Source organism: Sceloporus occidentalis, unplaced genomic scaffold, assembly GCF_023333645.1.
Source record: "Sceloporus occidentalis isolate IW3139 unplaced genomic scaffold, rSceOcc1.0.p SCAF_1, whole genome shotgun sequence".
NCBI lineage: Eukaryota > Metazoa > Chordata > Lepidosauria > Squamata > Phrynosomatidae > Sceloporus > Sceloporus occidentalis.
Window position 1 is genome coordinate 188,710,447 of NW_028316981.1, and position 19,020 is coordinate 188,729,466.

At 43.0% G+C, this 19,020-nt stretch overlaps 1 protein-coding gene across 1 annotated transcript in view; it reads right to left on the reverse strand.

Moving 5' to 3' along the window:
• Positions 1-755: 755 nt before the first annotated feature.
• LYL1 (LYL1 basic helix-loop-helix family member) overlaps positions 756-19,020 on the reverse strand; it is a 30,336-nt gene continuing 12,071 nt past the window's right edge. The window contains exons 2-4 of the mRNA XM_089487437.1: positions 12,581-13,014; positions 3,577-3,668; positions 756-2,098 (exon numbers count right to left, since the gene is read on the reverse strand). Of these exons, the coding sequence (XP_089343563.1) occupies positions 1,752-2,098; positions 3,577-3,668; positions 12,581-13,014 (873 nt within the window). The 3' untranslated portion in view covers positions 756-1,751. The remainder of the gene's footprint in view (positions 2,099-3,576; positions 3,669-12,580; positions 13,015-19,020) is intronic.

Consider the following 19,020-nt stretch of genomic DNA (forward strand, 5'->3'; position numbering starts at 1 on the left):
GCACATCTGGCTTTGGCTGGAGGCCCAGGGTGTGTGGAGCAGGTTTGGATAGTGACTCAACACAAACCGCCCTCCAGTTTCCAGGAAAGGGAAGGCTTCCTATGAGCACCAGCTCCCAGCTACAGCCCAACCACCATGGCTAGGCTGTGACACAGCAGTTGCTCCAGCAGCACCCATCAATCCTGGAGTGTCCTCCAAAAGCCCCTTTGCAGATGTTTGAACCGTCACCACAATCTTGAGCAAGAAGAAAGTCTCATTAAGACTAAAGTGGTTTAGCACTTTAAAGTGGTTTAGCACTCAGGGGTTATTCAGATGGTGAAAATAATCCTGGTAGATGGGTTGAATTTTTGTTGTTCACATGAATTTCAAATGCATCTGATTCAGTTGGGAGGGACTCCCAAAAAAACCCTACTTAAGCCAGGAGTTTTCCTTAAAAATTCACATTGTTGGCTGTGTGAATAACTAATGTGAATAGACACAGGATGAACCAGGATAAAACTCTGCATGCCTTGAACATGTTTCAAATTCATCCACTTAGTCAAATCCATCCTTATTCGCAGTGCTGACACATCTGAACAACAGAACTCACAGAGATGCAGTTCCAATAAAAAAATAGTGTGCAGAACAAACCAGGAATGCATGAGAGAGATTATTCTCATAGTTGTGCTGAAAAACCCTAATGTCTAAATGACTTTTCCTTCATAAACACCCCCCTCCCTCATGTTTGTCCACCAGTTGGAGAAAAGCAATGGGCATCTAGCAAACCACAGGAGTTTTATTGAGAACACAGACAAAAGAAACAAGTCCTCCCTTTGGGGAGGCAGAGCACAGCTTGGACATGTTAATAGTTTTCTGGACCACAATACCCAATATCACAAGACTGAGCCTGGGAGCAAAAGATATGTCCCTACCAGATCCAGTGCAGAGAGAGTGACAGTTTAACTCTGCCACTGTTTTTTGTGTTTTGTTCTACCATCTAGGCCAAAATATTCACACGCAGAGCTGGTGACTGAACCTGGGAGGAAAGCGATGATGGGGGAAATGTTTCAAACCAGACGTCAAGCACATGGAGTAGAAAGATTAGAGCAGTGGTTTTCAAACTTTAAACCTCCAGATGTTTTGGACCTCAATTCCCAGAAGCCCCAACTAGCTTGGTCAGCAGTCAGGAATTCTCTGAAGTCCAAAACATCTGGAGGACCAAAGTTTGAGAACCACTAGCTTAGAGGAGCCACTTCCCAACCAAATTGGTGTCCCGTTATATCAAAGTCTCCTTCTCATAGGAGGGAGGGCTCTTGTGAACCAGCCTCTCTGTAGGACTGCCCCTGATCAGACTTTCCCTGCTACCCCATCCACACACCCTCTTTTTCTTGAGGTTATTCCAAAAAGAAGCAATGCTGGGGACACAGACTTAAGAGTTCCACTTCAACTGCTCTACCCAAAGTCTCCATCTGTTGGGACATTGACCAGAAATGAAGGCAGACCTGCAGCTGTAGAGACTATGCTGTCTTCCTCTCCATCCCTTCATGGACCATCTATCCCTCACCTCTGAAAGTCAAGGGCAACCCCTAGCATCATACAACCCATCCCCAATGGCTTCTGTTCCCAGTTTTGTTGGGATTTGCTGGACAAAGCATTTTCCCGGCCCCTTGTGTGGGCTCAGTCCCCATGGGTGGTGCTTCTGTGTGGAGGGGAAGCTGGAGAAGAAGGCAAGCTGGAGGCCACAGTCACATGGTGATACAGGATTTTCTTCATCACCGTGGCTCTCCTGCCTCCAACACAGTCACAGGCTCTGCCGTCACCTGCTCCAGTTTTATGGGTGCAGGTGGCGAGGGAGTCCTTGGGGTCCCATTGCAAGGGGCCTCTGCATCAGGAGGCTCTCCTCCCCCAGCCAGCCTGGCTTGGTCACTCAGCAATTTGACCAAGAAGTTGATGTATTTCATGGCCAAGCGGAGGATCTCATTCTTGCTCAGCTTCTTGTCAGGGGGGTGGGTGGGGATGAGTTTCCGAAGCTCAGCAAAGGCCCCGTTCACGTTCTGCTGCCGCCAACGCTCCCGGCTGTTGGTGAAGACCCGGCGTGCCACCTTCTGAGGCTGAAGACCTGGGCAGATAAGTGGAGAAGAGTTGGTGGGTAACATGCATGAGCAAGGAGATCATGTCAATAATGCTGATCATAGAGCAGATGAAAAAGCTATGCCTAGGTTGGCTAGATCTGAACCCTTCTCTCAGGGTGACCACAGATCCTCCTTTTCCTGGACATGTCCTACATGGTAATCTTCTGTTCAGGAGGAATTCCAAAATGTCCTCCATTTTGAGCATGTCTAAGAAAACCATTGAGTAGCACCAAGTTTGCTGTTTCCCTTCAAGAAACTGATCTACTTGGCAGCCTGTCCTTGCTGCAAATAGGGGGATAGGATGGATCCTTCTACAGTGTGCCCGTGTTATACGCAGCTTTGAGCATATGTTCAAAGCCGCGCAGGAACGTGCGGAGTGCAAGCGGCGGCGCGTCCCATTCACATGAATGGGGTGCACTTCCTGTGGTGTGTGCCCCACCCGCCACCGCAACGCCGCCACGGGCACAAGCCCCATTTGTTTGAATGAGGCTTGAGCATCCGCGTATTTTCTCTTACGCGGGGGGGTCTGGAACGGATCCCCCGTGTAAGAGAAGGGCAGACTGTACAGTACTTTTTCCCTCAGAGCAGCAGACGGCAAGACTCACACCCAGAGCATGTTTATTTCTTGGAGGGGAAAAAGACAGCAAACATGTTAAGCTATAGGCTGCTTGAGGACACAATGAAAATGTTGAAAGGATTTCCCCCCTTTAATTTCAGTTCAATGGACAAATGAAGGGAATAATTTAAATATGAAGTCGGTCAAGGGTTTGTTGCTAATAAAGTACAGTTTTAAGCATTTGCCTTGCTCAGAGTTCTACAAGTATATTGCAACCTAACAAAGCATTTTAACAAAGATAGGTCCAGAAGAAAAATACAGCTGTGTACAAATACAGCAAATGTAATACAGAAATCCTATACAATGAATTTATAGTTTAAGCTTTCATTTTTCAATGCCCTACATTTTTCTTCAATGCCCTACATTTTGCAGTGCTTTGTTCTCCTTTGTGGTTATGACATCTGGTCACCATGACTTTTATCTAGTCCTTAGAGTAAGCGGGGAAATCTCAGAGTGAGGATGCTGTCTTGAAAAATGTGCATCAGTGTGTATGTCTATGTGTTCATTTCTCACTTGTTAAGACTTGGTATTTTTAATTTGAATGGTATATTGTGTGCAACTGTGGTTAATGCTTAAGGTATCTTGCTTTGTGACATCTCTAGAGCCTTCTCCCAGTGACATCATAAGGGGGTCATCCTTAGATCTCAGGTTTGGACCTTGAAATCTTAGGACCTAAGAATGGCATAGTCATCCAGCAGCAATCCTAGGTCTGTACCAACTCAGCTGAGCTGGTGTGTGCAGTCTTGGGGAAGTCACTCTGCTCAGACTCAGTCCCACTTCCATCAAATGGGCAGCTTTTTCTCCAGCCTGGGCTTGAAGTACTAGACTCTTTTCCTTACAGTCACTCACCCTCAGTAATGTCCTGTTCATAATGGCTTGGCCTGCGCTTGAGACGATTGTTAGGAAAGAGACCGAATGGTCCAGAGCTGCTAATGTAGATGCTAGAAGGAGAGAAGAGCAGAGACACCCACTGAAAAGTATGTCCATTAAATCTGTCTGTTGATCGGTTGTGTTTGACTGGCCAAACAGACCAGGTCAGAGAATCAGACCAAATACATTCTTGCTATGCTTTTCAGAGAACTGGGGAATAGGGGGTCTTATTTCATGGCAAAGAACCAGCATGGTATAGTGGTTGGAGTGTTAGACTAGAACTCTGAGGAGCTGCCTTCAAATCCCAGCTCGGCTGTGTAAACCCACTGGATGGCCTTGGACAAGTATCACATCTCTCTGCCTCAGAAAGGCAATGGCAAACCTCCCCTGAACAAATCCTGCACACAACAACAAATTTCATGGCATATATTGAGGTCTGTATACGTGAGTAAAGGGGTGCTTCCCCCACAACCTTTTTCTGAGCTTGAAAAAAATTACAGTAATCCCTCTGTATCCACAGATTCTTTATCCACAGATTCAACCATCCACAGCTTGAAAATATACCAAAAATATACAAATTCCAAAAAGCAAACCTTGATCTTGTTATTTAATATAAGGGACACCATTTTATGATGCTATTGCATTTAATGGGGCTTTATTTATAAATAAAGGTTAATAATAATAATAATAATAATAATAATAATAATAATAATTGAGCATCCATGGATTTTGGCATCCATGGGTGGTCCTGGAACCAAACCACACTGGATACCAAGAGTCCATTGTATTTTATTGCGTTGCAAGGGTCCCCCAACAAGGATGACCAGTAAAGGATGTTTGGAAATGGTAATCCCATCAAATCATTTTTCCACGCTATAACTTTCTTCTAGCAGCCCCAAAACAAGTATGGTTGTATGATAGTGATATTTGCTTCCCACCCACTCCACAGCCACAGGAGTCATACATGGGATTCAGCTACCCAGTTCATGGACAGGATTTCATTTGATTCTTTCTTCCTCCTTCAGTCACATCCCTTGAGCTTCATTGGATACGTCATGTGTGCCACTGTCCCCTTCACCCCATCCAACACAGTGATGCACACCCATCACCCTAACCTCAGTTGGCTCAAAACTAGAGCGTGGCAAAACACATGGAATTTGGTTTTGGTATGTTCTGTTTTAGCTTTCAAGCTCAAAACATTTAGACATACATTTTAACAAATTAAAAAAAAACAACAGAAAATGGAGGGGGGACCATTAAACCCATATATACTCGTCCCTCCATGTTTACGGCTGACTTTAGTGGCTTTGATTATTCATGGATTTTATTCATATGTTCTCTTTAGGAATACCTAAGTCCTCCAGCACAACTCTATGGTCAACTTTAACCAAAAGTCGCACTCAAGGACCTAGAGATTCCTAGAGAGAACACTAGGAAAGGCAGGAAAGACCTAAGCAAAGTGAACATTTGGAGGCATACAGTATCATCCAAAATCCACAAGGCATTGATACTTTTATTGGACCAACCAAAATGCACATGATACACATTGCAAGCTTTTGAAGCTCCACCGGCTTCTTCCTGAGGCAAAGATGTTAAAAATGATACAGGAGGGGGAATATTGATGATGTTAGTCATAGCCCTGCATTTGGTCAAGATATTGTAGATATTGTTCTCAGCTCAGATGTTATGGAAGTGTATTCATGCAGGTGGCGGGGCAACAACTACAACATCTTGGCCAGATGCAGGGCTATGACTAACATCATCAATTTTATTTTCCTTCTTTCTCCTGTATGATTTTTAACACTTTTCCCTTATAAAGAAGCTGGTGGAGCTTATAAAGCGTGCAACAGGTATAATGTGCATTATGGCTGATCCAATAAAAGTGTCACTGTCTTGTGGGTTTTAGATGATACGTACATTTTTATATGGCCAACACAGATACTCCTAGATGTGTTGTTTGGAGAGGTGTGTAGAATGAAGTGCGTCTCCCTTTTGAGTTCAAAATAGCATGCTTCAGTTGTGTAACCTGCTTGGTCTAAGAAAGGTATCACTATTTTGTGGGTTTTGTACTTCATCACAATCCAGCACTCTAGTTTGCCTGACAGTCCCAGCTTCTGCCACTAGAGGTCAGGGCAAAGCTTTGGGATTGCCCAGCAAAGCAAAATACAAACTGGAGCAAGGGAAACCCAAGGGAAGCTTCCCCAAGGCCTCATTCCCACTACATAATAAACCGGTTTTCAAATCAATCTGAACTGGTTTAAATGGCCCTTGTTCACACTTGCACCAAATTTCTGGCGCAGTTTGCCAAGGGGGGTGCCGTACTACACCCATTTAAACCAGTTCTTCCCAATCCCTGTTTCTTTTTGAAATGAATCGATTCAGTGCAAGTGTAAACCTGCTGTTTATTTGATTCGGTTCCTGTGGCACGGTCACCCCTCTGAGGTGACTCCATGTTGAATCAATTCATTGCTGAATGTGAATATGAAGCGGATTAAATTGAAATGGGTAGGTTTGATCACGGCTCGAATAGTGTGTCTATTCAGAGCTAAATCGCTTCATCAATTTGACTAAAAAAACCGATTTATTTTGTAGTGGGAATAAGGCCCAAATCTGCAGGATCTGGCAGAGTTAATTGTTTTAGACCAGTCTCAGACCAGATTTTAAACCAGACTAAATCCCAGAATTGGGAGGATTCTGGAATTTGCAGTCCAACTCCCCTAACTGCGCCAAGATATGCGTGGTGTTAGATTGTTTTTTAAATCTTCCTGCTCTGTTTCCATTAGGCACAGTAGATATTTCTGGTGGATAAGGGACTCAGCCAATGTGGAAGACTCTAGTAGAGATGAGAGCCAGTGTGGCGGAATGGCTTGAGAATTGGGCTATGACTCTTGAGACCATGATAGCAATAGCAATAGCAATAGCAAGTGCATTTTTATACCACTTATCAGTGCATTTAAGCACTCCTTAAGCAGTTTACAATGTGTAAGCTTATCACCCCCAACAAGCTGGGCACTCATTTTTGCAAGCTCAGAAGGAAGCCAGGCTGAGTTGACCCTGAGCCCCTGGTTAGTATTGGACAACCATGTGGTTTGTGAGGAAGCTGCAGTACAGGCATTTAACCATTACGCCACAGGATTTGATTCCCAGCTCAGTAATGAAACCCACAGTGTGACCTTCAGCAAGTCATGCTGTCCCAGGCTTTGGGGAAGGCAATGGCAAGCCTTCCCTGAAAAAAAGCTTCCCCAGAAATCTCCATGATCAGGTCACCTCAGGGTCACCATAAGTTAGAAATGTCCTGACGGCATGCAACAACCCCAACAAGAGTGTATATTTCTAGTGGATGAGGGACTCAGTCAATTGGAGGGACAGAGGGGCCGGGGAAGAATAAGGTCAAATGTCTAGCATAGCAGAGGCTGAGGCACTGAAAATCCTTCTCACTTGAAACTCTTCTATTTGTTGTGTTGGCATTCCCACGAGAAATGCACCTGCCCCCTTTTCTTTGCATGTCTAAACTGTGCCTGTATTCCTAGATGCTCAACTGGTGTTTTATGTTTCTGCAATGCTAGATGTTTGAGGAGTGAGGGGAAAATCCACAGGAAAGGTAGAATTATTTCGGGGACGAATGAAGCCCTTATTTTGTCCCCTCATAGCTACACTCCTGGGCTCTACCTGGCCATATTCTCCCTCTCCTCCCCACACCATGCACCACTTCCAAACATGACGGCTGCGTTATTGAGCCACTTGTCCTGAAGAAGGCACTCGGGTCCTCTGAGGGACATTGGCTTCAGTCAGCCAGGACCAGGCTGGCAACTGTTAACTGGAAGACTTTTTCTTTAGCTGCCCAAAATTGTGGATTGACATGCCAGAAGCGATTTGATGGATGGATATTCCATCTGCATTTCAAACAGTCTCTTCCAGCAGGTCTAGCCATATGGTTTTTAGATTAACATGTTTTTACATTATTACTGGTTGTTTCTTAATATGCATGTTTTTAAACTGATGCTATACTCTTTTAACTTATTGTACACAGTGGACCCTTGTTGTACCCTGGGGTTTGGTTCCAAGATCCCCCGTGGATAACAAAATCCGTGGATGCTCAAGTCCCATTAAATATAATGACAGAGCAAAATGGTCTCCCTTATAAAAAATGGAAAATCAAGGTTTGATATTTGAAATTTATACTTTTTTGGAACATTTTCAAACCGTGGAGCTTGAAACCATGTATAAAACATCTGTGTATAAGAAGGGTCAACTGTATTTTTATATGGTGTTTATGTGTTTAACAACCAACAACCATTCCCAGAATTCCATAGCCTTGAGCCATGGCAGTTAAAATGGTATCAGGGCAGATTATTTCTGCAGTATGGGTGCAGCCTAGGATCAGATTTTCAGGAGTTTGTTTGCCACGTCTCGACTAGTAGTAGCCTTCATGCCAGTTTTTAAAAATTCATTTCTTACACAGCTTATTGGTCCACCTTCATTTAAGCTAGATTGGTGGGGTTTGAAAATGAAAACACCAGTCCTTTGGTAGCACAGTTTGTGTGTCTGTGTTTCCCCCTTGAACTTGTTTTATTTCCAGAACACGTTTGTTAAAATCTAAAAATAGTCTTCCTGCCCTCCACCCAAATAATGATAGCTATAATTACATTACTTTTAATCACCCCTTCTCCCAATGTTGTTGCTGCTGTCACTGTTGTTGGCTTGAATAAAATCAGGAAGCAGGAGTAGAAACGTAAAAGTTGCGGAAATGTTGAAGCCACAAGAGACCCAAAATTGGAAAAACCGAAAATATGTGATATCAATACCCTTTATAAATTGCATATCAGTTTGTCACTTTAGCAACATAAAATGCATTATATATTAAATTTATTTGGCCATTTTCAAGCTATTTTTGCCCCAAATCACTTACAAAGCCCACCAAATGTGTAAAAACATGCACATACACTACCACCTCCAACATTCCCACAGGCACCACTGAACCCTTACTCTCCTCAAAGACCTTCATTTTGTTCTGTATTTTCAAATTGGAAAGGGGGAAGTGGCACAATATCACTCCCTGTGGCCATTTTGAAAGGAAAACAGAGGTATTCAGGCTTGTCCTGGAGAATGCAGCCCATGGCAGGATCTGAGGGCAAACTGGGCCCTGATACAATGCAGTTTCCCCACTGTTTTAGTTGTTACAGCCCCCACAACATCACCATTTACTGGCTGGTGGATGGTGAGAGCAACAGAGAAAGTACATCTGGCTACGTTCCTAGAGCTGGATGCCACAACAAACTGCAGTTCCCAGAATTCCACAGCATTGTGCCGTGGCAGTCAAAGCGGTGTCAAACCAGATTCCTTCTGGAGTGTGAATGCAGCTGAAGTTATTAAGACTCAGGCTTTGACCTGATATTGGGGAGTTTTACCCTAGTTCCTCCTGTGATCTTTTCTATGAATGAAGAGTAGAATCTCTGTTGCAAAGTGCCAAAGATGGAGCTATGAACCTGTGCCAGGTTGTAGGCTGAACATTGAAAAAGCTGTCTAAAGTGCTGAAGAAACACTGGTGATAGAGTTCAGCCCCTTGGATAGCTCCTCCAGAGTCCAAAGTGACATTCACTGTGGATTCACCACTCCACTGACATGGGGTCACAGGCTGCCTCTTCCTGAGTTCAATGGGATGCCAAATTGTTTTTTTATTGGCTTTATCCAAGGCAGTGGTTTTCAAGCTAACTGATACAAGCGACAATTGTTTTCCAATATGCCAGGGAATGGCTCTAATTTTTGACCACTGGGTTCAAAACAGTAGGGCCTGCACATTCACTGGGGTTATGCATGCAGGACTCCTGTGAAAGTGATCTGCCAGAGGTTGACCATAGAATTGCTCTGGAGGACCTAGAGATTCCTAGAGAAGTGTTTTGTTTAGGCCCTCCAGCATGACTCTACAATCAGCTTCCAGAAGAGTCACACTGGAGAACCTAGATATTCCTAGAGAGAACATATTACTCAAATCCATGAATAATCAAATCCTCAAAAGTCAAAGCCACAGATGTAGAGGGCCAACTTTAGTTTCTTTCTTTCCTTATTGGTTTCAAATATTTAAAACGTTTAACATGCCAAATACAAATTCAGTACATAGTTATTTAGTCACAATTGCTATGATAATACTTCCCACCTTCAGAGTATAGGTTTTTATTATTTTTCTTGTAATGGCTTTCATTTCTTTCATTCCTTTGTCCTCTATCTGTTAATCTACTTTTCTTTCCATCCATTTTATCCAGTACTAAAATGAGAGAAAAGAAAATCACAACTCTAAAGGTATTTCAATATTGTGAATTATTGACCTTACAATTTCTTATGTTATGCTTACACTGGTCCCTCTAATTTTCTGGGGTTAGGGGTGGAGGACCCCCATGAATGTGGAGGAAAAAAGCAAATAAAAAAACTTTTTACTTGAAAGACCACCTCTCTAGGAATCACCAGGTCCTCCAGTAGAACTCTATGGTCAACATCTGCCAGAAGTTGATCATGGAATCATGCTGGAGGACCTACAAATGCCAAGAGAAGTGCTTTGTTTAAGAACCTCTAGGTTCTCCAACACAACTCTATGGTCAACTTCTGGCAGAGTTGCACTGGAGGACCTTGATATTGCTAGAAATAACATATTAATCCAAACTGCAAATCAAATTCTCAAAAGTCAAAGCTGCAAATATGGAGGGCCAATTGGGTTTATGCATTAACTTAACATTTTACACCTTACATATCCAATATGACATATTTGATCTGACTTTCCTATTATCCCTCTTTGTCTCCTACCGTGACCACCCATAATTATGTATAATTTGGACCTGATCCCCAACTTTGAGCAACACTGATCTAGAATTGTGTCTACTCCTAAATCTATTGCTTCAACTCTTGCCCAGTAGACTCCACTCCTAAGCCCCCAAATTCTGCCCCTTCATTTCCAAATGCTATTGCATGTCTCTACCAGAGTCCACCAGGGTCCATAAGTCCTAGTCCATTACTCCCAGGTAGGATGGCTTGTCTCCCATGTGCCCTACAGCAAATGGGAAAATTATAGAGCTTGGGATGGAAGCCCACCAAGTCCACCAGCCCACCAAGTCCACCAACGTGAATGACTGCTGACCTTGCTGGATGGGGGATTCTGGAGTTCATCATCCAATTATGTAACCTATCCATGATCTGGGATCTGCGTTACAGAAGAGAATCCATGGTCTGAAGGGCTGTCCACAGGTGTCTTTCAGATGGGGCTAAAGAAGTGTGAATTCTCATAATATAGCTCTGTGGGTTTTGCTAAGGATTGCCAGTTGTTATCACCTCCAAATTTACTCATTCCATTCTTGGGAGGGGGGCTGTTGGTGGCATTTATTAAACTTGTACTAGAGCATGACATGGTTTGCTGAAGTAGGTCCACTGTTCGAAGAGCAAATTTTCTCTCTCTTTTTTTTTTTAAAAAGCACTATGCAGCTATAGTGGGTAAATGCCATTTCACTAGTGAACTGATGCACTATAGCACTATAATGCTTTATTTAAAAAAAAGAAAAGAAAAGAAAAGAAAAAAAGGGAACATATTGTTTTGACATATCTTGGAATTAAAATGAAACCCACTATGCAGTGGCAATACAGTGTTGCAGCTGGTGCCAGGAATTGCCAGAACATAGTCCAGGACAACAGAAACATAATTTCTATATTTTTAAAAACTCCAAGAACCACAACAACAAATACAGCAAACTTTGCCCTATCTGGAGTCCTTAAATAAAGAACCATAAGAAGGCAGAGCCAAGGGTTCAGTTCCCAGCTCACCCATGAAACCCACCTTGGCCAAGTCATATACTCTCAGCCTCAGGGGAAGGCAATGACAAACCTTTGAACAAATATTGGCTGTGATAAGGGTTGCCATAAGTTGGAAACAACTTGAAGGTACACAACAACAACAACAAGGCAGAGTTGGAGAATTTGAAGTTGTCCATCTTGATAGCCAGCTGAGGAAGCCCACGTGTCTCTAGCTAAACAGTCTGATCAAATACTCTGGTGAGATGTAGTTCTTTTTGATTTATGTTCAGTTTGAGTCTTCCTTATCCAGAATGCCAAAATCTGAAATATTCCCCAAAACATAATCTTTTTCATGGGTGGCTGAGAAAATGACACCTTTGCTTTCTGGTGGTTTGGTGTACGCAAACTTTGGTCCATGGAAACAGTTATTAAAAATATTGTATAAAATTAAGTTCAGGCTATCTACATAAGGTGTGTATGAAACATAAATGAATTTTGATTTGGGTCCCATCTCCATGGTATCTCCTTATGAAAATACCAGTATACCAAAATCCAAAATAAATAAATAAATAAATAAAAGTCTGAAATCCAAAACACCTCTGGTCCCAAGCATTTCGGATAAAGGAGACTCAACCTGTAATGATTTCTAAAGTTCCATCTATGCACAAATAAAACATAGCTTAAGCATTCTTAAAAATCTGAATCTGTGTCCTCCTTTTTTTCCACCCTGCTCCTAAGCTGACCTCCCAACACACACACCCAGAAGCTGACATTGTGAGACTCTGAAGACCTGTGGCAACCTAAACGCCAAAGAAAGCAGGAATCCTCAGAAGGGCTGTGTTGTTGGTTGAGCTTGCTATCAACAACAGAGATCCATAACTCTTGTTTGGAAACTAGAATCCTGTTTGGAAAAGTTGCCTTTTCCAAAGGTGTAACTATCTTAGAAAACAAAAAAAAAATTAGGGTTTCTCAACCTTTGGCCTTCTAAAAGTGGTTGGATTTTGACTCTCAGAATCCATGGCAGTTGGACTTTGGCTCCCAGAATCTATTACTGCTTTTGGGCAGCAATGCCCACCAATTTATGAAGGGCCAACCAATGAGAACACTTCCTTCTAGTGTTAGTGCTGGCAGGTTACGAAAACAGATCCTTCAGCATTTCTTCTCATTCCCACCCACTGCCCAAATCAAGCCATCCTCTCTCAGGACTTACCTGTTGAGGAATGGAAGAGGCTGATACGGTGGGGTCAAAAGAGGACTCCTTACTCCAGCGAGAGTCAGAGGAGGTGGAGGAGGACCTGGTGGCATTGCTGAGAGTTGCAAGAAGCTGGGAATGGGGTGCAGTGCAGTGAGTTGGGTGGTGGGCACCTCGGCATGGTTGGGGGGCTTGCTGTAGCCCAGACTGATGACAGGAATGTTGGGTGGTAGAGGTGCTGGAGAAGTCTCAGAGGGAGGACTCCCTTTGGCTTGAGGGGAAGATGAGATGGGGCTAGAGTTAGAGGGTGGGGTGGCCTCTACCTCCTCTTCCCCACTCACTGGGGAGCAGAGGGGTGCGGGGGAAGAAGGCGGGAGAGGCTCCTGGGGCTCAGGATCAACAGGGGGCTGGGGGCTCTTCAGCTTCTCCATCATTTTGGCACTGCTTCTCATCTGTGGGGAGAACAGAAGGATGGTGAGGACCTGAAAATACAAATTCTATTTCATATACCAGGGAATGCAAGATGGGAAACATGAATCTGTGAGGCACAGTTACAACCATTTGGCGTCTCTTTAATTGTTGTGGTCCCAGCCTACAAAACCATGGGATTCGTAGTTTGGTGAGGTACTTGGACATTGTGCTAGAGAACTCCATTGTAGTCCCCTGAACTACAAGAGTTCTCTAACAGAGAATTCCAAGTACCTTCCCAAATTACAAACTTTGGGATTCCATAAGATGGAGCCATGGCTGTCTCAAACTGTTATAACTGCATAGTATAAATATGTACTAAGAGTCAGGAAGAGCAAAAATGTAGCATCACGACAGATAAAAGGTTATTTGTCCATTGTCAGAAGCAAAATGGGAGAAACCCCTTGAGAAATTCTACCAAGAACAGCATCTGTCACCAACTATTAACCTGAATCTGAATCAGTCCACAGGCCAGATTCACTTTCATGACTTGACCACTGTTACCCCAAGATTTAGCCCCCGTTCACCCTTCCTGTTTAATATAAAGTTAATAAAATTGGTAAGGGTGACCCAAGCATGACCCCACTGCAGACGCCTGGAATCCATGGCAGATTTGGGTCCCTACACATAGGAGCTAGCAAAGAAGAGGTTGTAGGGGACCTGCCTTCAGTGGAATTTCCATCATGATTCACTTAAGTCTGTAGAGGGTGAAGGGATTATGGCTAAGGAATGGGACCAGAAGCACATAGTGAGATAAAAGACCTGAGAGCTGGTGAGCCCTTTTGTCTGAGGTATCCGCACCAATCACCCATTGCATTCAATCCAGTTTCAGACCATTCTTTCCCTACCTGAGAACCATTCGAAAAGCAATTTAACCTTTTCAAACCTTGGTTTTTGGCCCCCAAGACACTATCTGGGTTATATATACAGCTAGCAAAACTGCCAGTCTTTGCACTAAGACTAGTAGCATACAGACACTCTGTCAGTTTACTAAACTAAGGCCTTTAATATGCCAGCTAACCCCTGTTCTGCAACAGCTATTGAGTCTCTTCTGTTCCGGACTTCTCTGTGATTGGACTCAAGATCTATGTCAAGCAAGTATTACCATCAGCAAAGCCTCATGTCTATTCACCTTTCCCATTGTTGACTTTGCTAGCTCTTGTGTGCATGCGTGAACTGTGTGTGTGTGTGTGTGTGTGTGTGTTGCTTAAATCCACTAATAAAATACAATTCCTGTTTGGAAACCTGCCCCTGGAACTCTATGTGATTCAGACTCAGCGTATCTGTGTGATCCTAAAACCATGGTTACCCCAGTCAAACTATATTTCTCTTTTGAGCTAATACCATAATTTTCCTAAACCTAGATTAAGTAGTGAGTGTCCTACCCAGAGCCCAGCAATATTGGTAATACCCCATAGCCAAGATCCCGGTCTAGAAGAGGCAGTGTATCAATTCCCATCAGAGCTGTTCTGCGAAACATCTGTGATTATACATATGGGGAGTTATTGTACAGTAAGACACTGCATACTTTCACAATGAGTGAAAAAGTGTATAAGTTAGTATAATACAGTGCATGTTATGTTTAGTTGAATAATTAAAATATTTATATCCTGCCCTATGTCTGGCAGTCTGATAGTCTATTGTTGTTGTGTGCCTTTAAGTCATTTCTGACGTATGGTGACCCTAAGGTGAAGCTAACAAAGGGTTTTTCTTGTCAAAGATTTGTTCAGAGGGGTGATTTGTTTGGAGAAGACTTTTCTTTCTCTGAATCAGAGAGTGTTTGACTTGCCCAAGGTCAACTAGTGGGTTTCCATGGCCAAGTGGGGAATTGAACCCTAGTCTCCAGAGTTGCAGTCCAGCACTCAGAACACTACACCATGCTGGCTCTGTGGTCTCATAATGTCTACAGTAAAGAAAATTATAAACATGCATATAGCAAACCCACTGAGCAGTGGAGCTTTGAAAGTTTGCATGATGTTATTTTGTGCATTTTGCTTGGCCAATAAAGGTATTGCTCTTTTGTGGATTTTGTTGTAGCATACTCACTGACTGTTTTATAAATTTATAAAACACTTTTGTGATTGAGACCTACGACGACTTTAAAGCAGAAGTCCTTTGACTGATACACAGAGATCAACACTAAACTTCAACATCCATTTTCTGTATCCAAGTCTTATAATACAAATGTAGCAAAGTCCTGTAATAAAAATCAGGACCAAACCCAATGGTCCTTTCTGCCGAGGCACCTGGGTGACAGACTGCTTTCCCTGGTGGGTTTCTTAGTGCTGGCCTTGGCCACATTTCACCCTCAAGTTAATCTTGTCTCTCCATCTGAGCTGTTGAGGTTCAGCAGCCACTGGTCTGTTAGGAGTGTTTTCCTTTTTTAAAAAAATTTTATTCTATGGAATAGTTTTGAATTGTGTATAATTGTTTAAAGTTATTCCTTGAGATCTTCACACTGTTGAAATTCTTAAAAGTGGAATATAAATATTTTAATTTTTTAAAAAAGAGACACAGCCCAATAGACAATGTATTTCTTTCAACTTTCTGATGGAAAGGGGCTTTTGGAGGAGCTCACATCAAGCATCCTTTACACTAAATGCAGCTGTGGACAAGTCTACATAGGGACCACCAATCGCAGCTACCAAACACGAATCAAGGAACACAAGAGACACTTCAGACTGGGTCAGCCAGTAAAATCAGCAGTAGCAGAACACATTGTAAACCATACGAGGCATAAACTGCTATTTGAAAACATTGAAATTCTGGACCATGCCAACAACTATCAGGCCAGAATGCATAGGGAAGCCATTGAAATCCACAAACACCTAGACAACTTCAACAGGGAAGAAGAAACACTGGAAATAAACAAAGTTTGGATACCAGTCCTGAAAAACACCAAAATCAAGACCCAGCAAGTGCAAATAACAACCACCCAGGGTCAAATGGAAACTTGCCAAGAAAACCCCATGATAGGGTTGTCTTAGGGTTGCCATACATTGGGAACAACCTGAAGGCACACAACAAGAAGAACATCGTTTGCAAAAGGCTGCATAACAGAGACACGAAGGTAGAGTGTGGGCCAAGCAACAAGCCCAGATGCCAACTCTGTCCCTCTGTCTACTCAGGCACCATTCTTCCTTCCTGCCTACCAAAATAGAGTAATGGTTTTTCTGTTAAAAGCTTGAAGTAGTCAGTGCTCAGAGTCCTGTGATCTGTGCAGAGTTTGGGAAAGTAACTGTCCGGAACTACAGCTTCCTATAGTCTTCCTCCCAACATGTCCAGAGGCTATGCTGGATGGGGATTCTGGGAGCTGCAGTTGAAAAAGTAACATTTCCAAGCTCTGCCTCTGTGCCCAGAAAGTGCTACTTGCACTGGATATCAGAGACAGGAAGGTTAGTAGAAAAGAGTGAATGCATGTAGTTTAATAATTTAAAAGCTTTCAAGAAGCTAATGCAAATTCAAACAATTTGCTAGGAGGGAGAAAATTTAACTATTCAGTTGATTCTTTATTTCTGCTTGAGTTAGATGACTACGGTAAAGGCTTTATAAGACCAAGGCTGAAAAATACCATCCCACCCTCCTATTCCCTGTTTAGAGCATTGTGGAGAAAGTAACTACTGAGCCCTTGGGATCAACTGAGGTTTGTTTCCAAAAGACTGTTGATAACCAAAATCCTTGAATGCTCAAGGCTCATTATATACAATGATAGAGTAGAATGGTGCCCCTTATATAAAATGGCAAAATCAAGGTTTGATTTTTTAGATTTAAAAAAAAATCAAGCTGGGTATGATTGAATCTGTGGATGCAGAATCCATGCATTTGGAAGGTCGACTGTGCTGTGCATAAATTTTTGCAGCACCATCTCCCACCCCCTCACTAACCAAGACCCTTCCTTTGCTTTCCTTCTCCCCACTGTACCTTCCAATCTCATCTCCCCACATTTTTAGTTTCTTGATTTCTGGTTGGATCCCAGCAAAATACCACAGTTAAGAGCTTCAGACGATGAGCAACGTCTGGGTGCTGTGTCTAGTACAGAACACAGAGGGGTCCCTTGGATGCAAAGAAAACCACTCTGCTTCCAAGCTGCTTGGATGCAAAGAAAACCACCCTGCTTCCAAGCATCTGCATGTAGGTTTTAAATCTTTTAACTTTGGAATGAACTAAAATATCTTACTTTCATCCTGTACAAGTGTAAGCAACGATTCATACAGCCATTTGCATTTGCAAAGAACCAGCTGGGAAATGGAACCTTTGTTGGTTTCCCATTTAATTAATTAATAACTTAACTGTGGAGTTCAGTTACCACTAAAAGTACAATTTGGTCAGTTAGTTTGGGTCTCTTTCATACTACAGTTGAGGCACTTTGGTACTACTTTAACCAGCATGGATGCATCCTACAGAATGCTGGAGCTTGTAGTCTGATAAGAGCTCTCTGCCTGAGAATTTCAAATGACTCATGAAAGTGCAGATTCCAAGACTCCATAGGATGGAGCAAGGCAGCATGGTATAGTGGTTTGATTTCAGCACAATGGACAAATGAAAGAAATAACTTAAATGTAGATTCAATCAATGTTGTTAGTAAAGTACAATTTTAAGCCTTTGTCTTGCTCAGAGTTCTACAAGTATATTGGAAGCCAACAAGACATTTGAACAAAGATAAGTTCATGAGGAAAATACACTTGAGTACATAATAAAATACAGTACCCTCCCAATTCACAGGTGATCTGTTCCGGATCCCCCTGTGAATTGGAAATATCACGGATATTCAAGCCCCATTGGTTATAATGGCAGCGTGCTCCTGTGCATGCTGTTGCACATGTGCCACAGGCGCACATTCCATTTTGTACATCCTCACTTGCTGTCTGTGAAGGATCAAAACCACCACGAACCAAGTGTGTGAACAGGGAGGGACGAGTGTATATGTAATATAGCTGTAAATAAACCCTATGAAATCAACTGATATTTATAAGAGTAGTTTTAGCTTTTATTTGGTCATGCCTTTCCTTTTTCTTGAATGGCCTACATTTTGCAGTGCTTTGTCCTCCTTTGCAGTTAGGACATCTGATCATCCTGGACAGGGTTGCCATAAGAGCACCTTCACTGCAGGCATTTCAGAATGTAATGTATGGGGAATCCTCTGCCATCAAGAAGAGATGGTGAGGTAAGACTGAAACATCTCTTCTCACCTGATAATCATCAGATGTGGTCATGCTCTCACCCACATGCGGAGGGAATAAGCCGCAGTCACGTGTAGTCTCTCCCACCACCACCAAGGCTTTATTCTTTATGAGCAGGTGGGAGGAAATGCTTCATGTGCGTGCACACCAGAGATGAGTAATCTTTGATTTCTGAAAGCTATTCCATCCTCTTGACCTCAGAAAGTTTACTAGATACATCCTCAGACCACACTTATTATTGCCAAATCCTTATCCTAGTGCTCACAAATAATGACAGCCTCAGTCTTGTCATCTTGGCTTCCAGAGAGATTTCTGGTTTGATCTCCTATAGGACCCATTTGTCTGACTTCTTGGCTGTCTATGGTAACTTCATCACTCTTCTCCAGCACCATATCTCAAATGAATTAATTCTCTTCCTATCCACTTTCTTAACTGTCCAGCTCTCACATCCATGTATGGTAATAAGGATGAAACCCAAACACAATTTGCAATGATACCTGGACATGAGTGTGGAAATACTGGTTAGCCTGGTTTCTGCTTGCCTTGGGAATTGTGAGGCGGAATCTATGGCGCATTACAGACCACCCAAAACAGGCAGTCTGCCACCGCCGTCATTTGCAGCACAGAGGAGCCGCAGCGTACAAACCGCGCGGCTCCTCCGTGCTGCAAAAAGAAGCCCCAAAATGGCGCTTCTCTTTGCGGCATGGTTATGATGCTGCAAGGTGCCAATGGTGCACTCGCGGCGTCATTTGTGCCGTGCGACATGCAGCTGCAATGCGTCCGCTACATCATGATGGCGGCCCCTGTGTG